This window comes from Lissotriton vulgaris, chromosome 8 (assembly GCF_964263255.1).
Source record: "Lissotriton vulgaris chromosome 8, aLisVul1.2, whole genome shotgun sequence".
In the NCBI taxonomy this organism is placed as follows: domain Eukaryota; kingdom Metazoa; phylum Chordata; class Amphibia; order Caudata; family Salamandridae; genus Lissotriton; species Lissotriton vulgaris.
Window position 1 is genome coordinate 105,710,486 of NC_141696.1, and position 25,908 is coordinate 105,736,393.

General features: G+C 47.3%; 1 protein-coding gene across 2 annotated transcripts in view; it reads right to left on the bottom strand.

Moving 5' to 3' along the window:
• The window catches only part of NUP98 (nucleoporin 98 and 96 precursor), a 944,939-nt gene that overhangs the window by 537,832 nt on the left and 381,199 nt on the right, over positions 1 to 25,908 (bottom strand). For both annotated transcript variants that reach the window (XM_086933760.1, XM_086933759.1), the window contains exon 14: positions 6,121 to 6,305. In XM_086933760.1, the coding sequence (XP_086789886.1) occupies positions 6,121 to 6,305 (185 nt within the window). The remainder of the gene's footprint in view (positions 1 to 6,120; positions 6,306 to 25,908) is intronic.

The following is a 25,908-nucleotide window of genomic DNA, read 5'->3' on the forward strand; positions in this document are numbered from 1 at the left end:
ATGGGGATAGCTGTGGCGGTGCAGCCAATCAGCTTGGAAGAGCAAGAGACAATGGGAGGCAAAGGCACCACAAGACTTCAAGAGGGCACCAGACCTCACCCGTGTGAATACAGGATGGAATAACGGCACTAAGCTACAATCCCAGAAGGAAAGAGTTCATAATGATGGAAGAAAGAACTACTCCCAGAGCCCCCAAGTTGTCACTAGCCAAGATCCAGAGGGCAACATGGAGTGACATAACCAGAGCCTACCCGGCAGGCCTAAGCAAGGGAGGCCAGACAGGCAGCAGCCAGGAAGCAGAGGGCAAGAGGCAGGGACTGAGCAACGTCCCAGAAGCGCAGGCGTGAAACACAAGACACGCCAAGTGCAACACTCAGTCACAAGAAAGCGTTGGGGTCGGACAGCAACCGGCTGAAGCACACAGAGGCGGACCACAACAAAGAACATGCACGTAGCACACAGCTACGGAGACGAGCAAGTGGCGTGGCTAAGACGATTAAGGGACTGCCCAACAAGGTAACTTGAAGGCCAAGGGGAAGAATGCACCCAAAGGGAGACAGATGCAGGGTGCAGCACCCGTGACGACCCCCAGAAGTGGAACTAACCTTCAGACACTGATAAGGGTGAAACCTGAAGGAAAAAAAGACACATCCTAAGGGTGTGTCATCCGAGGCACTAAAGATGCCTATAGGAACCGTGAATAAGTGCACGCAGAGCTGTGGAGAACAACCTCAGATCTCCGGAACCACCACCTCCGACTGGGAGGCAAAATGCAACCCCACAGAAGAGAGGGGCTGTTCAGTACATGAACGGGACAGACAAGACCCCCAAGAAGAAGAGCATCCAGAAGAGGAGGCTCACCCCAGGGAGTGGAACCATGGAAACCCTTGTTGCCGAAGCAGCATGAAAAGGCTCCGATGTGTATTATAAAACGTGCAAAAGAAAAACGCTGCTGTGTAGAACAATGGCAAACCTGAGCACAAGGCACCCAAGTGCTCCCCGAAAAACTGGGATATAGGACCAGACCTCGCAGAAGCGAAGAAAGGCAGAGGCGTATAAAAAGGATACCCAGTGGTCATCAACATGCAGGTATACATAGAAAGGGCGAGCCACTAGACCAACGCAGCTGCGGGCGTTATAGCAGGAACCTGCCTAATGCACCGGTGGCAGGGTGGCAGCCTCGGAAGAAGCGTCTTGAAACACAATGAAAAGACGTCCCAAGGGACAACTGCTGAAGAACATTCAGTAACAAGGTGCAAGCAGGACGGAACCAGTGGCCTGTGGGAGGCAGTGCCAGAAGGCACAACAAAGAAAACCGCCCTAAACAATAAGATAATGATGCATGGGGATGGGAGGAGCCCAAAGGGACTGAGGCAAAGATGGATCTGGTGTCGACAGACGTTGGGGTGACGGCGCACTTTCTCCGAAGAGGAGTATACAACCTGGCGTCGAGGCGGCACCGCCTCAGCCGCGCCCGGCACCAACTCAGCCTCGCCCGGCACCAACTCAGCCTCGCCCGGCACCAACTCAGCCTCGCCCGGCACCAACTCAGCCTCGCCCGGCACCAACTCAGCCTCGCCCGGCACCAACTCAGCCTCGCCCGGCACCAACTCAGCCTCGCCCGGCACCAACTCAGCCTCGCCCGGCACCAACTCAGCCTCGCCCGGCACCAACTCAGCCTCGCCCGGCACCAACTCAGCCTCGCCCGGCACCAACTCAGCCTCGCCCGGCACCAACTCAGCCTCGTCCGGCACCAACTCAGCCTCGTCCGGCACCAACTCAGCCTCGTCCGGCACCAACTCAGCCTCGTCCGGCACCAACTCAGCCTCGTCCGGCACCAACTCAGCCTCGTCCGGCACCAACTCAGCCTCGTCCGGCACCAACTCAGCCTCGTCCGGCACCGGCACCAACTCAGCCTCGTCCGGCACCGGCACCAACTCAGCCTCGTCCGGCACCAACTCAGCCTCGTCCGGCACCGGCACCAACTCAGCCTCGTCCAGCACCGGCACCAACTCAGCCTCGTCCGGCACCAACTCAGCCTCGTCCGGCACCGGCACCAACTCAGCCTCATCCGGCACCGGCACCGACTCAACCACAACCACAACCACAACCACAACCACAACCACAACAGGCCACAGGGAGCCCCACTGGACCATGCGACGCAATAGGAGTGCTATGGGCTGAAGAGGGGGACTCAGCCTGGCCGGGCCCTGACAACGCCATACCTCCATCACCTGAGGCAATGTGCTCAGTCTCCGTCGGGGGCAAACCCACAGCCGAGTCCACCGGAGACCCCGCACACAGCGGGGGGTCTGAGGACGACCCAGGGAGAGGAGAGGATCCAGGGAGGCCTGCAGGGCCAGCGGCATAAGCCGCCATATGGGTCAGAGTCGCCCCTGCACCAGGAAATGGTGGATAGGGGAGGGCAGACTCTCGGGGGAGCACGTCCGGAGAAGTCCGGGAACTAGTGCCCCCTACAACAGGAGGAAGTGAGGTTGATGACCTCGGCACCAGGACTTACCAGGTACAGGTGAGCAACGCACACGGGAACCAGACGGCGACCGATGCCGCAAACGGAACCCTCTACTACCGGGACCTGCCACCGAGGTCAGGGGCCGTGACAACTGACCAGGACAGGCAAGCCGAGAGTATCTTCATCTGGCGCTTTGAGTGCTTGGCAGATTTCGCAATCCGCCGAGTGGTGATGTTCGCCCAGGCAACACATGCAGATAAGGTGTGGGTCCGTCGCGGACATTTGCCGCGAACAGGAGGCACAAGTCTTAAAGCCCGAAGGCATCTCACACTGTTCGAGACACAAAGCGTCAAAAGGAGCCTGAAAAAAGGCCAGAGGAACCCCTTACTCCGGATCCGCGTTGCACGCGGAAAAGAAAGAAACCGACGTCAGCACGCCGGGAGGGACTTATATGACCTTGCTGATGTCACATCCGTGGACAACATAAGGCGGGTCATGTGGCACTGTCCCCCGGGGCTCAGAGGTGGTGCTGCTGCAAAAAAAATTCCAGATCCAGTCTGACGCCTGGGGATAATTTTACGTTAAGGAATCTGCAGCTAGATGTCGGTCAGATACCCTTCTACAATACAAATCAGGCTATGGCTGATAGGAGTTCAGTGAAGACAAAGCTGAACTAAGTCTCAGACTGTACAGTTCAGGGTGTAACGCTAGCTGTGAAATTTGGAAGATTTAATGCAAGCTTAACTTGGGCCAAAAAAACACCACAATTCCAAAAGCAATTAATAAGGATTAGCACCAAGGTAATCATTCTTTGTTTCAAAAGATAGCAAATAAAATCTGGGTTAGAACTTGAAGGCCTTTCTGTAAGCAGAAACAGCTCTATTAATAACTCAATGATCACTGCCACATCTTTGAAGAGCTTTTGGGAGACATTTCCTTTAATAATGTGGGGTCAGTAAAAGACCGCTTGAGCCCTTCAACCCACAAAACCTAACAGTCCCAAATAGATGTTAGGGTTGGGAGATAAATCATTAGCAACATCGAATATCGGAGAAATAAGATCACCATTTACCAAAAGCAGCTGTAGGAACACAAGTGTTTTTCTTTTCCGAGCAAAGCGGTTTGGTTTCTCAGCACAAACTGCCAATTGGTCACTTATTGATCTCGACTCCGACAGTGGGAGTTGAAAAGTGCCTGCTGCTAGCACTCAAATGACAGACTACAATCATTTCTGTGCTCATTTTCTGGATTGTGACAGCAAAACCATTCCCCACATCAGAGGTGTGAAGGTACTGTTCTCCTGGCCCATGTGGTGAGAGAGGGAACAAGACACGGCACACTATGGCCACAGAGTGAGTAGGGAATAGTTCATGCTTTATGTAGCACACAATCATGGTGAGGGACCCAGTTATGCTGATTGGATGATCGCAGTCTTCCACAGACCACAGTAAAAAATGACTGGCTAAAACCAACTGTACACCGCCCCAGTAACGGTTGGACTGGGCTGAGGGTGCAGTAGTTAAACTCACTCAGAGGGTCCTTTGAGTAAAGATCTTATGCCAACAAATTTACACCCAATAATCTTGCAATATTGTCAAGCCTACTAGAGGTATAACAAAGTACACTAGAAAAATATGATGGGCAGGGAGGCAAAGTGTGTACAAGTCAAGTGGAGGACTTTTGTTCCAACATACACCAGCAGCCCCTCTAAGTTAGTATTTTAGTATAATGGCATGATTCTTGAGAAATATATCAACTTGAGATATAAAATTAATCTCGGATAAGGTGGGGGTCAAAGAGGTCTTCAGATTCAGTTTCATTATCGGGTATGGAAAATTGTTGATCACAAGTAAGGCTTACAGGTCTTCCAAATGGAGGAATCTAACTTTTAGAAAATCGAATATTCTTTGTCAGCCAAGCACTGAACCCCTCTGAATTGAAAAAAAAATCCATGCACACAAAGCATCAATTTAACCAGTTTAGCAGAATTAAAATTGACAGGTGGAAAGTGACCAAGCGCCAGATTACAGAGAACATGGTCACGATGCTAAAATAAACATGACTGGGAAAACGAAAAGGCAAACCTATTCTGTGAAAAAAGGGCAATCATAAGCAAGCAATGAATTGAAGTACTAGTTACAAGAGGCAGAAAGAAGGGGGGGGAAATAAGTAACTCACTCACTCAGCTACAGAACCTGCTAACTTTACAGCCTCAGGCCTATTCTACATCAACGTCTGGAACTGTAAAGGGCATTTGCCATCTACAATGCCAACAGCAGAAACAGTAGCCATCCTCAAATACCAAGACTCCCTACATAGACATCCAGCCTCAAGAGCAGCACATTTAGAAAATGTCTTAATCAGCAACTTGGCAATCACATTGCTCAATATCAACTCCTTGGCCATTGAAATCTGGCTTCAGAGGGTCACAGTACTGAAACTGCTATGGTCCATACTGTTGACGCTTTACGCGTACTCGATCAAAAAGAGTTATGCTTACTTATCCTACTTGACTTAGCAGTATTTGACACTGTCAAACACAAGGTTCTCAAGAACCTCTTAGGAATATAGGAGTTGTCTCCCTGGTACCGTCTTAAAATGGTTCTCCTCATTCCTACAAAACAGATCTCAAACAGTCTTGATCAATCACGCCCTATCCAACCAGACGCCAGTCACAATCTGCATTCCCCAAGGCTATACACCTTCCACCACCCACTTCAACCTATACATAGAACCCCTGACCAAAATCCTCAGACTCCAAAATATCATATGTATGCTGGTGATAGACAACTTTACATGAAAATGTCCTCACCTGAAGACATCATTATCCTCAACACCTTGGCTAAAGCTGAATACTGGCTTACTCTCATCTGCCTAAAACCTTGTGCCCACAAAACCAAATTACTATTAATCTCTCCACCCAACTCCACCTCTAACATCAAGGACTGGCTCCCATTTCTTACATCCTTTAACTGTACTCATATCTTTGGATCCACAAAATCCCTATGGATAATTCTAGACAGCAACCCTTCCATGCAGAACCACATCAGCGCCTCCATTAGAGGGGCTAATCACCAACTTCACACATTAAGGAAACTGAAACCCTTCCTGCCCACTGCAGATCTCAAAATAGCAGTTAAAGAACTTGCAATCTCCAAACTTGACTATGTAAATGCTACCCTTGTGGGCCTACCGAAAATAAAACTTGGAACATTGGGGGCTACCCTAAATGCGGCTGGGCAACAAAAAAGGGATCATATCACCCTGTCCTAAATGTAATGATCTGGCTACCTTACCAGGCAATGATTCTTCTAAAAAAAAATTCCAGCTTGATGCATAAAGCCATCCACCACAATACTCCTTGATACCCAACTCAGAAATTGGTCCTATCTGGTGGGATTAGATTCTCTTGTTTGCGTTATATAAAACTTCATAAATAAGAATAAATACAAAATGAGATACTATAACTCTGCACAGCTCGACGTTTTAAATGATACATTAAAATTTTTCGCATTGATACTAAAAAACAGACAAAAGCAGTGCAAATTAACAGAGAAGTCAGTTGACCAAAATGATAGTCCCTAAAAGGATTTGACTGACAATTCATCAAGAGGCACATTAATATACATAACCCTCTTCAAACTTACTTCGGCATAAAGCTTCCGTTGGAAAGTGAGGGTTCATCATCATCCAGTCCATCAAAGAGCTGAGATTTCGAAGATCCCGTCTGCAAGGCCTTCGGTCGAACTCTTGTAGCTGGGCGAGGAGTCAGCTTATAATGCGTGGGAGTCGTCAAGGCTTTTTGTGCAGCTGGATTTGTTGGCTTCAGACGCTAGAATAAAAGTTACACCAATATGAGCTAACAAAAGTGGAATGAGTGGTTAGTCCCAAAGAACTGGACAAAGAGAATTTCACCTACTTTCTCTGATCCAAATTAGAGACTGGAAGTTTAACATGCATTGCATACACTTACTCAACTAACAAATCTCTGGCATTGTTGCCACCACATGTTTCATTCTGTCCAAGGCCTTAGGGAAAATGCTTGACATTTGCCTTCTTTTGCTCACTAATTGATGGTCCAAAACTTAATCACCTCAGATTAGACTACGGGAATTCCCTTTATTTGGGACTTCCTAAGTGCTTTACCCAGCGACTGCGGACGGCTGCTGCTAGACTGATCTTGAATGTACCAAAACACCCAATATGTTGCCTATACATGCAGACCCTCACTGGCTGCCAATTCACAAAAGAATCATTATCAAAGCTTTAGTATTTTTTTGTAGCGTCTTTTCCGATAAGGACCTAACATATCTCCAAAGATTGGTTAGTTCCTATACCACCATAAGACCTCTTCGATTCTCCAATAGCAGTCATAATTATGCCTCTGTTTAAGTGATCTTGACTCTGGGTGGATGCTTCTCCCTCTTAGCTACAAAGCACTGGATCGCGTCCCGTCACGAACTTAAGGTAACCTCTGAATCTTCCTTTAGAAAACGGTTTAATACATGGCTCATTCATTTCAGCAAAGTAGCACCTAGTGCTTAGCCGGAATCTCACTCCATTAGGACACCCTACTTTGGGTAACACCATGAATCTATATTCATTCCTTGATTATTTATTTTCTTAAATCATTTAATTACATTTAATCACCAAATGCAAAGGTTAGTGGGTACAATACACAAACAATACCAATTAGTAAAAAAATTAAAATGTTTTAACATAAGAAAAACCGTATTTGTAAAAGAAAACAAACAACTTGCATCAAACACTGAGAAAAACGGGGCAAGCTTCACTTATACAACACAGGAAGACCAGAGTAAAAAAGAACAGGCATTGGCAAAACCAATGGTCTCACCTCAAAATACAAGAGCTAGCTATTGGTATTGCCAGTCATTTGTAAAGCATCAGCAAAAAAAAGAAACATGCCAATGGTGCATCGTGACATAAGCAGTTGCACTGATGCCCATCTGAGAATGTTCACATATTAGAGCACGTCAATTCTAGGACCAAGAAAAATAGGACTACATCACCCCCATCGTTATGCAACTCCATAAGCCAGTGTTCTTCAATCTGTGGGGCGCCCCACTGGGGGGGGCGCGACACCCTCCCAGGGGGGGGCGCTCACTCCACTTTAATTTGACCTTTGTGCCCTGCAGTCGTCTGTCTATGCAAGTCTTCTTGAAGCACTCCGGACTCCGGTATGTGGAAGGGGGAGGGAGGGGAGATCGATAGCGCAGGAGGTGCCCGTTCTTTTGTTATGTTAACTCTCCCAGGAGGGGGTTAATCACAGAGCTGACAGCTTCAGCTGCAGTGGGACACGCTTTTTAGGTCTCGCCTAGACGAAAGCAAAAGCGAAGCTTTTGCTGTCTATGCGAGACAACTTATGTTGCCACTTTTCTGGGAATATTGTGGACATCAGACTGTTACGAGCTTTTTCTGCTGTAGTCAGGCTGTCACGAGCTTCTCCTTTGGAGATTTGACCTCGTGAGCGCGCCTTGACTGCATCTAATGGGCCGTGCGCTTCCTTTAGTCAGTTTCACTTTGTTTCATTTCAAAGTGCAGGCGTCAATGTGTCTGGTAGTTGTTCATGTGGAGTGCCTTCTGAGTTCGTGAGCGCGCCTTGACTGCATCTAATGTGTGTGGCTTTTTTTTTTCAACGTGGCCCGGGCGCTTGCTTCAGTCAGTTTCGCTTTTAAGGTGCAGGCGTCAATGGGTCTGGTACTTGTTTTATTTCCATTTAATGCTCTTTGGAACAACAATTTTATATTACTTGTGTGTATTACCACTGGCCAGAATTTCAAAGACTTATATTCACGCAGGTGAAATAATACTATTGTGATTAGGGCCGATTTTTGGAGTCTGACCGTTCAGAGTGGAGCTTCAGAGTGGAGCTTCAGAGTGCAGAGTGGAGCTTCAGAGTGCAGAGTGGAGCTTCAGAGTGGAGCTTCAGAGTGCAGAGTGGAGCTTCAGAGTGGAGCTTCAGAGTGCAGAGTGGAGCTTCAGAGTGGAGCTTCAGAGTGGAGCTTCAGAGTGGAGCTTCAGAGTGGAGCTTCAGAGTGGAGCTTCAGAGTGGAGCTTCAGAGTGGAGCTTCAGAGTGCAGAGTGGAGCTTCAGTGTGGAGCTTCAGAGTGCAGAGTGGAGCTTCAGAGTGGAGCTTCAGAGTGCAGAGTGGAGCTTCAGAGTGGAGCTTCAGAGTGCAGAGTGGAGCTTCAGAGTGGAGCTTCAGAGTGGAGCTTCAGAGTGGAGCTTCAGAGTGGAGAGTGGAGCTTCAGAGTGGAGCTTCAGAGTGGAGCTTCAGAGTGGAGCTTCAGAGTGCAGAGTGGAGCTTCAGAGTGGAGCTTCAGAGTGCAGAGTGGAGCTTCAGAGTGGAGCTTCAGAGTGGAGCTTCAGAGTGGAGCTTCAGAGTGGAGAGTGGAGCTTCAGAGTGCAGAGTGGAGCTTCAGAGTGGAGAGTGGAGCTTCAGAGTGCAGAGTGGAGCTTCAGAGTGCAGAGTGGAGCTTCAGAGTGGAGCTTCAGAGTGCAGAGTGGAGCTTCAGAGTGGAGCTTCAGAGTGCAGAGTGGAGCTTCAGAGTGGAGCTTCAGAGTGGAGCTTCAGAGTGCAAAGTGGAGCTTCAGAGTGGAGCTTCAGAGTGCAGAGTGGAGCTTCAGAGTGGAGCTTCAGAGTGGAGCTTCAGAGTGGAGCTTCAGAGTGGAGCTTCAGAGTGGAGCTTCAGAGTGGAGCTTCAGAGTGGAGCTTCAGAGTGGAGCTTCAGAGTGGAGCTTCAGAGTGGAGCTTCAGAGTGGAGCTTCAGAGTGGAGCTTCAGAGTGGAGCTTCAGAGTGGAGCTTCAGAGTGGAGCTTCAGAGTGGAGCTTCAGAGTGGAGCTTCAGAGTGGAGAGTGGAGCTTCAGAGTGGAGAGTGGAGCTTCAGAGTGGAGCTTCAGAGTGGAGAGTGGAGCTTCAGAGTGGAGAGTGGAGCTTCAGAGTGGAGCTTCAGAGTGCAGAGTGGAGCTTCAGAGTAGAGCTTCAGAGTAGAGCTTCAGAGTGCAGAGTGGAGCTTCAGAGTGGAGCTTCAGAGTGCAGAGTGGAGCTTCAGAGTGGAGCTTCAGAGTGGAGCTTCAGAGTGGAGCTTCAGAGTGGAGCTTCAGAGTGGAGCTTCAGAGTGGAGCTTCAGAGTGGAGCTTCAGAGTGGAGCTTCAGAGTGGAGCTTCAGAGTGGAGCTTCAGAGTGGAGCTTCAGAGTGGAGCTTCAGAGTGCAGAGTGGAGCTTCAGAATGCAGAGTGGAGCTTCAGAGTGTCAAGAGCAATGCCAATAGCTCTAACTTTAACAAAGGCAAAACCATTGCATTGTAAATGCTTGTTATTTTACCGAATCACATGCTCATGCTGCTGCCTGGTTTGTCTACATGCACACAGGCAGAATCACTCGGTACAAAATGGCTCCTGTTCACTCGTCAGTACGGTCTTGCGCCGCCCCACCTTCCCCCTGCCAAATACATTCATTCCAAATACTGCTTATTTTCATATCAGACTGACTTCTCACATCTGGGATAGCAGGGGCACCTTCCACAGTGATTAGTGCTTCACAAAAAATAATTCTCGGCTAGCGCTCAGAAGCCTTGAAGCTTTGATTGAATGACACTGCAGTTTGATGCCCCGCTCGTTTTTTGATGCTATGCGTTCCAGACACTGATTTTATTAAGACTCACTTGGAGCTCTAAACTGTCACTTGATCTTTCTTTGGGTCATTTCGTTTGCCCGGAAGGACTAACATATCTGTGAAACCCTCTTCTTTTATAGTTTGAGCATCGTCTTCGTTTAGCAGGATAAAATTATACATTTGAAAATACAAATATCCGGGAAGAGCAGAGAGCAAATCTCCGCGATGTTGGGCATTCTCCTATCATAAAGGAAGCGTGTTGGTGGGACCTGTGGCATCTAACGCATCATTTAACCCTATATGCGTGGGCACCTACCACAATAATGTATAGGATGAGTTTGTTCCGTTCCCGTTTTTTATTTGATGTAAAACTCAAATCACTGCACACTCTCTACTACACACTCTCTACTACAGTCACTACTCTCTACTACACATTCTGCTACACACTCTCTACTACACTCTACTACACACTCTCTACTACTCTCTACTACACACTCTCTACTACACACTCTCTACTACACACTCTCTACTACACACTCTCTACTACACACTCTCTACTACACACTCTCTACTACACACTCTCTACTACACACTCTCTACTACACACTCTCTACTACACACTCTCTACTACACTCTACTACACACTCTCTACTACACACTCTCTACTACACTCTCTACTACACACTCTCTACTACACTCTACTACACACTCTCTACTACAGTCACTACTCTCTACTACACACTCTACTACACACTCTCTACTACAGTCACTACTCTCTGCTACGCACTCTACTCCACACTCCACACTCTACACTACACACTCTCTACTACACACTCTCTACTACACACTCTCTACTACACACTCTCTACTACACACTCTCTACTACACACTCTCTACTACACACTCTCTACTACACACTCTCTACTACACACTCTCTACTACACACTCTCTACTACACACTCTCTACTACACACTCTCTACTACACACTCTCTACTACACACTCTCTACTACACACACTCTACTACACACTCTCTACTACACACTCTCTACTACACACTCTCTACTACACACTCTCTACTACACACTCTCTACTACACACTCTCTACTACACACTCTCTACTACACACTCTCTACTACACACTCTCTACTACACACTCTCTACTACACACTCTCTACTACACACTCTCTACTACACACTCTCTACTACACACTCTCTACTACACACTCTCTACTACACACTCTCTACTACACACTCTCTACTACACACTCTCTACTACACACTCTCTACTACACACTCTCTACTACACACTCTCTACTACACACTCTCTACTACATACTCTCTACTACACTACACATTCTACTACACTCTACTACACACTCTGCTACACACACGCTCTACTACACACTCTACTACACACCCTCTACTACTCTCTACTACTCTACTACACATTCTCTACTACTCTACTACACACTCACTACTTTCTACTACACTCTACTACAGACTCTCCACTCTCTACTCCACACTCTCTACTCCACACTCTCTACTCCACACTCTCTACTTCAATCTCTCTACCTCAATCCCTCTACCTCAATCCCTCTACCTCAATCCCTCTACCTCAATCCCTCTACCTCAATCCCTCTACCTCAATCCCTCTACCTCAATCCCTCTACCTCAATCTCTCTACTTCAATCTCTCTACTTCAATCTCTCTACTTCAATCTCTCTACTTCAATCTCTCTACTTCAATCTCTCTACTTCACATTCTGTATTACACACTCTCTACTACACACTCACTACTCTCTACTACACACTCTCTACTACACACTCTACTACACTCCCTACTACACATTCTCCTACACTCCCTACTACACATTCTCCTACACACTCTACTACACACTCTACTACACACTCACCACTCTACTACACACTCACCACTCTACTACACACTCACTAGTCTCTACTACACACTCTCTACTACACACTCTCTACTACACACTCTCTACTCTCTACTACACACTCACTACTCTCTACTACACACTCACTACTCTCTACTACACACTCTACTACTCACTTACTACTCTCTACTCACTCTCTACTACTCACTACTACTCTCTCTACTACTCACTACTACTCTCTCTACTACACTCTCTACTACTCACTCTCTACTACTCACTCTCTACTACTCACTCTCTACTACTCACTCTCTACTACTCACTCTCTACTACTCACTCTCTACTGCTCATGACAATGCCATTTATTTATCTGTTTCCAAAACCAACACATAAATAAAACATTTGTCATTTACAATGCCAAAAGCGCTAACTTTTGCAAAGGCGAGACCGTTGCATTGTAAATGCTTGTTGTTTTTAGCAGAGGAGACCCCTCGCCTCCCACTGCACCTGAAGCATGTCAGCTCTGTGAATTAACCCCCTCCTGGGAGAGTTAGCTCTTCCCAGAACGGAGACAAAGTTTCCAGGGACATAATGCTCCGTTTACTTTCTCTTGTATTTGTTTGCTCATGATTGTCACTTTTGCCTCATGTAATTTAGCGTTTGCTTTTGTAATTTGTTCACTTGTAATGTTCTCATGTATCAGTTCTGTTCCTATAGTGAAGCGCTCTGACCCCTTCGGGTAAAGTCTGCACTATATAAAAACGCATAAATAAATAAATAAAGGGGTTGGGTGGGGGGGGGCTGAAAGTGCCAGCTCTATTCTACAGTCTTGCCTCATGACCTTGAATCATTTTAAAACACAATGTTGTAAATATCGTTGCTTTTAGTCAGCGGATCACCGCCGATTTGTCGTTCGCCTGCACTGTGGTTCCTGAAGACTGCAAGAGACTGCCAGAGACCTCTCACGGCCCCCGCTTTGCGGGAGCCGTTCGTGCAGAGGTTTTGAGGGATAAGGAGGTCATCTGACCGGAGCCCTTTGTGCCGCGGGACTGCGAGGACCAGCATTCCGTGCGGCGTGGACAAGCCGCAGCTGGTCCTCTTCCCGCCCTGACCTCACCTGGTTTTAAAAGCTGCCTAAGTCCACTGCCGGTTGTTGCTTTTAGTCAGCGGATCACCGCCCATTTGTCGTTCGCCTGCACTGTGGTTCCTGAAGACTGCCAGAGACCTCTCACGGCCCCCGCTTCGCGGGAGCCGTTCGTGCAGAGGTTTTGAGGGAGAAGGAGGTCATCTGACCGGAGCCCTTTGTGCCGCGGGACTGCGAGGACCAGCATTCCGTGCGGCGTGCACAAGCCGCAGCTGGTCCTCTTCCCGCCCTGACCCTCACTATTTAATCTTCCACAGACTCGAAAACGCGGGACGCGCGCGGGTCGTAGCATGGGGCGAAGCCCGGGCCAAGGGCGGGCCCGTTCTAGCCCGTTACTGACCGGGCAAGACCGGACCGGGCCACCCCTCTTGGCTGTCTGGTTGTGCTAGATAGCCTCAGTAATAGTTGTCTTCGCACACTATAGCCCTGGGATATTGCCCAACGATGTATTCGCGTGAAAGTCGGAGCAGGGCTGTTAAAACTGTGAAAAAGGCTACAGGGACTCTGGATGATTTCATCACAAGGACAAATACGAACATTGACATTGAGATCACTAAACTACAGCATAGAGTATCCTTGGAGTTGGAGGCAGCTAGAAGACTGTCTTCAGACCTTGCACTGGGTAAAAAATCCTCCTTAGGTAGCATAGCCCTAGCTAAAACTCCTGAGCGTTCATCTGGCCCCACACCCATTATTATATCGGCCGATGTGCACTTCGCTCCTGAGGAAACCGCCATTTCTTTCCGTTGTCATAATAGACTCACCTCATCACACAGCTAATAGCAATTTATTTCAAAACCCTACTAAAGTGGATATGCTGCTGGTGGATGATAAAGGGGAGAAAGCCATAGGGAAAGAAAAGACCAAGAGCAAACAGGGTGAAAACAAGGTAGAGCCAAAACAAAAGAGAAAACGCAAAGCCATGACAGTGTACGCTAGGAAAAAGGCTAAAGTGGCTAAAAGCCAGTGTCTCATAGGGGGGGCTATGAAACTAGGGAGCGGAAGTAGCTCGAAATATCGGACGCTCTCAACTACGCCAATGTCTAATACTAGTGATAAAATGGAAGCGTTGAATTCGGATACAATAGACGGCCGGGCCCCCTGTTACTAGGGATGAGAAGATCATCACAACTGTGGTAGAGTTAGAGGGGGGTAAAGAAGAGTTTTTGAAAATTGTGTGGGAGACATTAAAGAAACTTCTTAGGCCGCTGGAAGTTAGGTTAACTTGTATTGAAAATCAGCTCATTGAGGTGGAGAAAAGTATCATCACCCTGTCCAGTTTAAGTTTAAGTGGCAGTGAGCTACAAAGCTCTGATGTAGTTGCTAGCTCTTCATTGGCTCCTATTGCGAACCCCTTGGCACCACCGAAAGTAAAACCCTCTAACAAACAACACTTGAAGAAGCACGTACCAAATGTAAATAATCAGATTGTGAGTGTCGTCGATACTCCTATTGCGACCCCCTTGGCACCACTTAAAGGAAAACCCGCTAATAAACCACTCTTGAAGGGTACTGTACCAAATGTGATTAATCAAATAGTGAGTGTTGTCGATACTCATCCTCCAGTGCACACTGCTTCTGCATTAAATGAGTCCTCGGTCCAGAGAACCTCTGTAAATAAAGCTTATAATCACAACTACCAGGCACCCCATGTTAGAGATAATCCAAGCGGAGGATTTATAGATCTTCCGCCTGATGCAAGGCCTTTTGTAGTTGTACTTACCGGGGTCCCTGAACTAGGTAATCAACACGGGGAAACATTTTGGTCCTTGAAAAACAAGGTGATATATTGGCTGAACGAAAACAAGCCTGTTCCTAATCATATGAAAAGCAGAATTTTTATGGTACGAAGGGTGCCTTGGATTGGCCCTATAAACAAATCAATTCCGGGTGACTGTATTGTTGTTTCATTCGAGGAACCCCATACTGCTCAACATATATGTACATGGAACACTTATGCAGGCACATCTATTGAAGTTAGACCCCTAACCTTCTTTTATCCCCCACTGAGGCGTACCAACTATGGGGGTAATTGGGCCATGATCAATCAATATTCTAGGCGTGGTACCGAATTTGGTAGGCAGGGTAACCACAATGTGTGGAATGGAATCCCTACCTACAATAGGTTTAGCTGCTTAGATGGAGTTGATTGACTCGTGCCTCTGCTAAGCTGCACCACTAGTTCCTATGGCACACATCACCCACCCTGTGATGAGAAAACTTCCACCAAATTTGACAATAGTGAGGTAATATGGGCAAAGGGTGAGGGGGGTAATGACCGTTGTAATAATGGGGATGCCCCAGCTAAGGAGTGCCTTCTTGAAGCCACCCTTATGAACCCAGAAAATGAAGAGGGTTGTTTGGGTGATAGAGCCGACAACGTGTAGTGGGTCTGGCTCCTCGAATGGAACCGCACACTGTAGATGGTACGTCGCAGGACAGTGTGATATCACCAGTGGCACCAATACCGGTCACTGTAAAGCCAACTTGTCCTGGTAGCGGGACAAATCCACCACTGCTCTTGATCTCTTGGAATATTGCGGGGGTAAATAAAAATCTGAGGGACCCAGAGTGGGCAGATTATATTGATTCTAGCGACTTTTGTCTATTGCAGGAAACATGGGCAATACACACCTCACAGGATAGGGTTTAAAACATTTGGCATTGGGGCAGTTCAGTCCAATAGGGGTAGGCCTTCGGGGGGACTCATCACATGGGTCAAAATCACACTGAAGATCAAGGCTGAAGTAATAGAAGCTGGCTCATCGGACATTTTGGCCCTAAAATTTACAAATATGAATGGGGTAGAATGCTATATAATTCATGTTTATAATAGACCCTTAGCACACTCTATAGACTCTCCCACTCCTGAAATCCTGGATAGCTTTCTGAAAAGGGTGGTTGGTGAAGCCGCAGTGATCTTGGGTGGTGATATAAACTGTAATTCTGAACCCGTTCTAGGGCTTGCAGACGTTTTTGAGGATGAAGATCAAAAAAAATATCGTTTTTCAACCATTCATTTTTAATGTGTAAAAGTCTATTACATGCATTTTACAGACAAAATGTGTTTATGCGTCATGCGACTTCCATATGAAAAGTTTATTTTAGATCAATACATGACCTCACATATGAGAAATAGAAGGTGGTGACAGATTATTTACAGTAATATTAGTGAACTGCTGTTGTGTCACATACTGAAAACACACATCACTATCCCTGAATATCCGATGTACACACATTTAGTATTTGACCAAAGAAGGCATGAAAGAGCAGAGACTTGATCATAAAATCAAAGCTGGTCCGAACAGGGGCCCCAAAAATACATTTGGGCCACAGGCCCCAAAATCCTTAAAATGTCCCTGAAAGTTTATTTTAAAATTACACAGGCAGGCTTATAAATAAGAATTATGTATTCATTTGAGCTATGTAATAAGCCTCTGTCATTTCACCACACCCACCTACTCACAAACCTGCAGTTTACCAAGCACTCTTATTGTATTGAATGTTATTCGCTGAATATGCCCGGAATGTGCGCGTGGCGGTCGAGTCCAGACATTTCTGTCAGGTGGTGGGGGTGTCCAACATCTAAAAAAAATCAGCTGGGGGGCTCAACCTACAAAAGTTTGAAGACCTCTGCCATAAGCTCCCCTTGCTGGCTCACAATTTACAGCATCTTCAAAACCAACTGCATCATTTCCAAAGCCACCACTACCAGCATCCCCACTTATCTCGCCATCTTTGGTGGCTCATGGTATGCCTGCAGCCAGGCCATGCTCAGTTTGGAGACATTTATTTATTTATTATGCAATTTATACTGCGCAAACTAAACCCTAAGGTGTCAAGGCGCCTTCATAAGACATAAGTATTCAATCTATGCAACCAAGATACGGAACAACATCTCCATAATATTAAGGCAAACGCGTACTGCTCCAATGTAGAAAAAAGTTTAAAAGTTGAAGACCCCTATTTAACACCTTCAATGCTATGGGAATTCCCCTGCTGCGCTCGGTTTGGCCCATTTAAATTAGTTCATGCCGAGCTCAGCTCGTCATGAGTGTAGCAGCAGGCTACTGCATGACGAGCTGGGCTCGTCATGAGCGTGGAAGGAGTTAAAGAACTCTCTCAATGTTGTAACAATCCAACAAACAGTTATCTCCATTACTCGTTGGTTGTAAGCTTGCCTTTGACACTTGCATCACTCAGCTGCCTATTTGGTTAGCATTATACAAATCACATACATAACTATTAAAAAATCCTATTTCAAGATGCGGACTGTAAGAAAGTGTATTAATTTGTGTGGTTTTGAAACCTCATCATGTAATATTGACAATCGTTATCAGGTCCAGGTAGGTTTCTTTAACAAAACTATTAGCTCAGCTCCCTGTAGCACAGAGTAATGTGGCCTAAATAAAGGAACAAGTGTAAAGCAATTAGAAGTACCGAAACAGGTAAGTCAGATTCACAACCCAAAAATCAAACACCAATTCATAAAAATAGAGCGCATTTTTAACTTGTACACTAAAATTACATATTAAGGGAAACCAGAATTTGTTTTTCAAAGGTAAGCAAATTTGCTTTTCAAAAGATTGAATAAATCATTGTAATCGTTTGAGCAGTTTTCAAGCCACTTCTGAGTTAGGTTAAACCTTTTAGTTTGCTACGGCCACAATGGATTTCGTTTTTCAGCAATCTTAGGGTACTCAGTGTCTTTTGCTGCTCCAACACGGTCTACCCAAGAAGTGGTCATGATGCTGGGGATACAGGATGTTTAAGAGATGCGGTGAGTAGTCCTGGGACCACCCTGGTACCGGCAAGCAGCAGATGTCCTCTATGGCCTCAGCGATCTGCCTCCGATGGTGCGGGCCAGACACTGGTCAACTCATCTCCTGGTACCAGCAGTTGCTTGCAGGAGATTATTTTTCTTGCAGGGCACCAAGAGCCCACTTTGAAATCTGCCACTGTTCTCACAGATTTGAGGACAACTTGATAGATCAGGACTGTCTCCCAGCAGGCACTTCAGTATTCTGTAGCGGCAAGCATTCCTGGGCAGCTGGACCCTCGAGAATGCAGGCGTCTCGGCTTTTGTGTCACTGGTGCAGAACAGAGGGCTGGCAAACTAGCCCTTGGAGTCACTTTGTCACATCTTCCATCCTGGCATCAGTGGAGCTCTTTCACAAGTGGGCATAGCTGGCACAGTCCTCTATGTGGGTGTGCGGGTGCAGTCCAGTCTTGGGTGAAGCCTCTTTGCTGGCTCCAGGGAGCAGCAGGGCAGTCCTATCTTCCTTCCAGTCCCGTAGTGATCTGAGAACTGTTTGCCTGGGGTGCCACTTTTATGCAATCTTCTCATTTGTCAAAGAGGACTTACTAGCCAAAGGTGAAATAGTTCATACAAGGCAAACTTTCCCACCTTACTCCAGGATAGCACAAGCCTGCTTTCCCTGTGAGGAACTATGGGACAGGAGGAGTGGCTCATTATGCGGAGGACTCCTGGGATGTACCCAGCATAATGGTTAACACATCCCGGAAAACCAGTTTTGCAACAGGCTTTCCTCCTCTAGAGGCGATGTAAGCCTGTCAGCCTACTAAAATGAACTGGCAGATGAAGGTGCGATCACCATTAGTTTAACATGGATGTAACCTTACGGCTAGAGTGATCGACATAGAAGCGGAGGAACCAGGTTTGTGTCTCGGCAACGACACTCAACATCCTGTGCAAATCACTTAATCTCTCAGTGCCTAACAAAATGAATGTGTCCTCATGTAACAAAACTGGTGCTCTGTAGTGCTCTGATACCCGATATCTTCGGGTCTAGTTCGCATTATATAAGACTCTACAAAAAAAAAAAACAGACAACGGCATCTTTGAAGCTGTGCCATTTATGGCCATCACCCCATAGCCATCCCGGTGGAGGAGTGTTCGTCTCCTTCCATAAACAATTCTTTGTTCACTGTAGGGGGTGATTTTTACATTTTGCGTTTGAAAATACCACTTTTAGAAAGTGGGTATGTTCTTGCTCAGTCATTAAGTGTGCCTCTGATGGAATGTGGATTGCCTGTCTGGGTTTTGGATGGCAGAAGGCTGGAGGGGGGGCAAGAGGGGCTCCAGATGGACTAGGTAGGTCAGGAAAGGGCTGAATAGACCTGGGCTTTGATGGGGAAAGGGGGAGGAGATTTCCGTGCACCTCACAGGGCCTGGTCTATCGCTGACAAATGCAGTCTCCACCTCCTACCAGGTATTCACACCAGAGAAGGCCCAATTGGTTCTGGCCGGGCACAGACACCCTCTGCATGAAAGATCAAAGGATTTTTGGACATAAATACTGGGTCCAAGACTCCTGGACTTCAGAACTCATCTGGAACAAGAACAATGCCAAGAGGGAGAAGCTGCGAAAATGAACGACTGCTTTGCTGGCCTGACCTGCATTAGACACAGCAAAATTAGTTCTGTTGGGGACGCAATCGATTTGAAAAATTTATTGAATACATAAAAGGACAATTATTTCCAGCGAACAATATATTTAGAAAACAAACAACTGACCCCAGTGGAAGAAAGGTAAATCTTTAGTATTTAACCTTTTGGCGGATTGATTCAAAATGCATTAAGCAAGCTGCCCAAAACAAGACAATACATAGACCAAAAATACATGAGTGAGTGGTGACTGGTGACTGGGTGTGGAAAACGGTTTAAACAATAACAGGCCAAATCATACAGTTAGACAAAATAATACATCAAAAATATCCACTGAAACTCGCAATAGTCCCAGACAAATAATTTCTTTGGTTAGTTAGGACTTTGTGCAGGCGGATATATATACAGAACGTCGACGTTTCGACCCTAGACGAAATGCGCTGGTTTATGTGCATCTACAGCGGGTCTTCATCAGGACTGGAATGTGATGGGACAGCCTATGAATGTAAGATAAAATGTGGTCAGGGCCTTGGGTGTATCACTTTGAAAACAAGGACTGGTATTGAGTGTCCAAATCAGCAGCTTGAACACAGAATAAATCAACACACGCAGAGCATGCCTTGAACACCTGCTAATAGGCATAGTGTGTATATAATCATTATGCGTGTCTTACTATTTGACCTCGAAAATCGTTTAAGTCCACCATTCACTGTTTACAGTAGGCACTAAAGATTTACCTTTCTTCCACTGTGGTCAGTTGTTAGTTTTCTAAATATATTGTTCACTGGAAATAATTGTCCTTTTATGTATTCAATACATTTTTCAAATCGATTTAGTCCCCAACAGAACCAATTTTGCTGTGTATATCTCTTACCCAGGTTCTGAGGGTTACTGGGTTACCCCATTATTTTCAAGGGCTGACCTGAAGTGGCTGCTTCTGTCTTGGACAGTGAAAGGGCTGGACTGGACTGTCTGCAATCCAATGTGTGAGTCTCTCCAAGGGCTTGAGGTAGATCTTGCCCCCTGTTCAGGAAGTCTCAGGAACAACAAAGACTTCAAGCTCTTCTGCCCGCAGCACTGGAGACTGGGTGTTTTGTGCTGCTAACAGAGGAAAAGCAACTCAACCAAGTCTACGATGCCGCTGCAGAGTCCGTGTCCTGAAGGCACCGCAGAGGGCACCGCTGCAATACCACACCGCAACCTTGGTTTCACAGACGCCTGTTGACGCCGTCACTGAGCCGCTGCTCATACCGCGACCTGTGGGCATCGCACTCTGCACCGCCTTGCTTAATGAGGACGCCTTGTCCTGCCTGACGCCGCCACTTCCCGCCTTAATAGACGCAGCTGCTTGCACCGTGGTTAGAGGGCACAGCTCGTAAGTCACAACGCACCACCCTCACCCCGGACTGCAGCCTTGGCCTACTGACGCCGGCACCATTAACTCCAATTCGTCAGCAGACAGCGCTTCAGCAACGACAAAGCTGCTGCTTGCACTGGGGCCTGCTAGCACCGTGGCGAGCACCGCCTTCAGCTCACACCGCGACCCTGGTCTCAATGACGACGCCATCTGATGCTGCCACCGAGCCGATGCTCGTACCGCGACCTGGGGGCTCCACATGGCGACCGGGGGCACTGCTGCACTTCACACCGCAGCACCAGACGTCTGCCGGTGCCAGCGCTCCTGCTTCCACCAGAGAAGAGCTCGACCTGCAACGCGATTGACTTTAAGGGTCTCAGTGCCCTGCATTTCTCACAGGTACTGTTTGCGGGTCTTCCCGACACCGTAGCTGGCCCACGACCCGCTGAAGTTACATACCTACCCGATGGCGGAAAAAAACAATCCAAGGATGGAGTTGATGCCCATGCGCACTATCGTCCAAGGGAGGAGTCCCCCATCTCGTGACTACAAAGACTTTTACCAAGACAACAATAAGGTGCAAGCATCGAGCCCACCACCAGATGGCGATTAATGCAAAAGTATGAATTCTGCAGCTCATATGCCTCGAACATCTATTTACAACAGGGGACTATAAAAGAGAAGGCTGATCAGGAAGCCTAAGGAAGGCTGAAATGGCAGAGAGGTAGCCCTTTAAAGTGCCCAGAGCAGTGCCCTGCTGGGCCAAAGAAACCAGGAGCAAGAGAACCTCAGAAAGGGGATCCACAGCCTTTGCTGTACACCATGCCACAAACTTATTCCATCTGCAGGCATATACCATCTTAGTCGAGGGATTGGCTGTCAATTTTAAGTCACAGACTTTGGGAGGCAAATCCAATGACGTAAACTGCTGCTGCTCAACCTCCACGCAAGGAGGTGGAGGCTGGACAGGTTCAGTGGAGGACGGTCACCTACTGTTGTGACAGAAGATCACCCCGAAGAGGCAGTCGGATCGGGGGATCGATGGCCATGTTGAGCAGCTTGGGATACAAGACTCTACGTGCCCAGTCAGGAGCCACAAGAATTACTTGGGCCTGGTCGTGCTTGATCTTCAGCACTCTGGGCAGAACTGGTACAGGTGGAAAGGCGCACAGGAGGCTGCAGTTCCACTCGTGATGAACTGTCACCGAGTAAATGCCGCCTTGGAAACTCCAACACGCAGAATTGCTGACATTGCGCGTTCTCTTTGGTGGCAAATAGATATAACCAATGCTATCCCCACTGTTGAAAAAGCCTGTGCACCACCTCAGAGTGTAGACGCCATTCGTGATCCATCATGCACCTGCGGCTGAGTTCGTCCGCACTGGCATTCAGTGAACTTTCCAAGGGTTGAACCACAAGGGATATGCCTTGATGTTCCAGCCATGTCCAGAGACGGAGGGCCTCTCTACATAAGGTTGATGACCCCACCCCGCCTGGTTAGTTGCTGTACCACATGGCGGTGGTGTTGTTGGTGGTGAGCACCTGCACTACTCTTCCCCGGACAGAGGGAAGGAATGTTTTCAGTGCAAGACAGATCGCCCGGAGCTCCAGAAGGTTGATGAGAAGCTCAGGCTCTGCCGAAGACCAGCGGCCTCTGATCTCCGCCTCTCCCATGTGGGCGACCCATCCCAGAAAGGACACTGAAAAAGAGAAAAAATTATGCAGCGGAATGGATCTGGGAATCTTTTGTACTGGAAGGACCCCTAAATTAATCCTTCACCTGGAATATATATCCAGAAGCTTTCTTTAAATATTCAAAAACCACCACCACCATATGGTTCCCAGTTGTGTTTATATGCATGTTTTTTTTTTTGAATGATCAATACACAACATATAAAAAGTCAACAAGCAACATGTATATACATAAAATTCAATATACATAAATAACAACAAATATCTGTACACAAAAATATACAATTTCTATTTAGCCGAAGTACTATTACGGATGCGAATCAAGATTTTTTGGAACACAATTCTATTTTGCAATTTGTATCAACAAAGATAGCCCATCTATATAGGTACAACGAGAGAATATTCATAAACCTTCTTCAATCATTAGGCTGCGCTGAACAATTCCTTTCTGTACTTAATTCAAATTTTGGGGGATTTCTCCAAAATGTGGTGTCAACGTGTTTCAGCCAGATCAGTTAGGGTCTCATCAGGACTGGTGTAAAAGGAAACCTTTGGTTATTTCAGCTTGCTTAGTGCCTGTGAGAAGTTGGCCTGATATATGATGTTCACTAGTTCTAGTGATCACTTTGTATCAGTCCAAACAACCCTTATGGTGATTGGTTGTAAGTCAACCTTATAGACCGGATATCCTAATGGTAGCATGGACAAAGCAGTCTTAGGCTAAACTCTTTTGGCATGTGAAGCCAGCTTTTTTACCACATATAACCGCTTGAATACCAAATGAAAGGACACCACACAGGTTGTTATGAAAATAAACAAGATAATTATTACTATCAAAACACCTCTGAACTCTTCATGAGATCAGAGGGCTAAGCACATGACAAGACTTAAGAAAAATACGATAAGTTGCACAAATTACAATGGTGCCCTAGGGGCACGTCAAACCATATACTAAGTAAGTGATATAAGGAAATCGATAGAGGAAATGAAGATGCCCAGAGGTTGTAGGATCGCTGGAACTACACTACCCTAACCTTAGGTAAGTAGCAGAAGGCCCACGGGACGCGTGTGCAGAGTGTGAATTCGCACCCGAGATGCGGGACAAAGTCAATGGACACTACAAATTAAGAAAAGGCAATTAAAAGACAGTTCCGACTAGTTAGGACTAAAACGACAGGATACCTGGACACTAGGAGAGTCAATCTACCCTTGAGCACCGAAATGCTCTCGTTACCTCACCGACCGGCTGCGGGTGCATAGGTGTGAAAGTGTGTCAGGTTTCCGCGTCGAAGTCTATGGAGCCTTGAAGAAAGATGCTGCAGGCGACCAGGAGGAAGATGTCTGGTGCGATCCAAGGGTGGATCGAGGAAGATGTGGACCTGAAAGCAGAGGGGACAGAGTTCAAAGTCCCTAGCCAGTGACTGGAGTGGAACTAGGAAGGAACCAGAGGCTGTCATCGCGATCAGGTGAAGAGTGGACGCTTGACTCTGCAGCCACGTGGACCAGGAGATGTCTTCGACGACCAGGATGGAGGCACGAGCTGTTCCACGCAGGCTCTCGCTGTCGGCGATGTTGGTTCCGGATTCGGCGTCAACAGGCCTTGGCAAAGGCAACCCACGCAGTGAGTGGAAAAGGCATCTGGTGCGGACCAGGAGGATCCGGGGTGCTTCTCCTTTGCAGGGAAGCTAGGTCCAGTCTGGAGCAACCAGACCAGCCATGTAGATTTCGTGGATCGTCGTCTAGGAGGTCACTAGCCAGCCGGCAAGTGACCAGACAACGCGTCTAGCAGCAATCAAGCAAAAGGGCCCCACGCAGATCTCGTGGATGCTGGAGGGCTGATCTTCTGTGCAGGAGCTGCTCGGGGCTGGGGCTTCTCAATCCCCAAAGCACTTTCTCGAGGATGTCTCTGAAGTCGTACTGGAAGCGAAGTGCAGTTTCTCCAAGATGGCCGGTCCCACGTGTCTCGTCGCACCCATGGATTTCAGCTGTGCTGCAGATGTAGGTAGAGGTCGGAGAGGTCTGGAAGTCCGGATCTCGTCGGGCTCTGAAGTCTGGTTCCAGGCAGGAAGGACGATAAAGTGAACCGCTAGGACGCTTGATGGTGCCTGCTTGTGCAGGGTGGTCACTCCTTGGCCACAAGGGAGATTTCTCCAGTCTTCTGTGGAGCAGAACGTCGAAGTCCAGAGTTTCTTCTTTGTAGTTTCAAATCAGGATTAATCTAATTTGGAATGGAACCAGCTCCTACCTTTATTCTCCTAAAGGGGGCTGTACTGTGACTAGGTCCCTCCTATGGGTGGGACCAGAAAGAGGGGTGGTTACGCGCCAGAGCTGGGGCTGCAGTGCCCCAGCAACCTTGTGTGCCCCAGGCATGTCTTATTCCTTTCAGCCCGTCCTACCTCAATACACGAAATCCTGTCTGGGGTGGTGCTAGCACCTCCCAAGGCAGGAAACCCTTTGTCCAAGCCTCCCTCGCTGGAAGAACTCCCAGCATCAGGAGGTCAGACTTGTGTCTATGGTGGCAGCATCCATTTTGTGATGCCGAGACTCGAGTTGACTTTAACCGGGGTTCACAGTTACATACATGTTGTGTCCCTCTAAAAGGGTGGAATGCTACCCCCGTCGCCAGAACTGGCGAGGGGGTAGTATTCCAATTCGTATGACACCTTACTCAACATGTTTTGATAATGCTATGCCAAAGCTAGCAATAACCGCGAGGATTATAATGCACTTGAGTATATGGTATAGCGTTATCATGGAAACAGCTAAAGGACTTGGTTCCGAAAGCTGCAGACGGGCTCGCTCATGCTAGAGCACCATCTCACAATTCCAAGCACTCTGCCTCCAGGATTAAGGCCTGCCATAGGAGTGACTTATAGGAGTATGTGTGTCCATTTTAGGTTTAGATATAGGTATACTATATCTAAAGCAAAGGGTGATTACACCACCTTGCCGCAGCTGTGTTACCAGCCAGTTGTGTCTGTTTAGATGGCCAGCCAGGGGTGGCACAATACATGCTGCAGCCCCTGGTAGGCCTTGGGTGCACTTATGCCCTGGGTACCTATGGTACACTGTACAAGGACTTACAAGAGTGTCCCAATACCAATTGGTAAATGCACCTAAAGTACATGGATGTTAATTTAGAGATAACAGCTAGGCTGTGGGTCCGATTAGCAGGCCCACAGCCAGGGAAAGTCGTAAACCAGTGAAGCAAAAAGTACAATCTGGGGTGACCATAGGATTGCAGACCCTACTCTCCTACAGTGCCCAGTAAATGACCAATGCCAAACTAACAATGGTACCAGG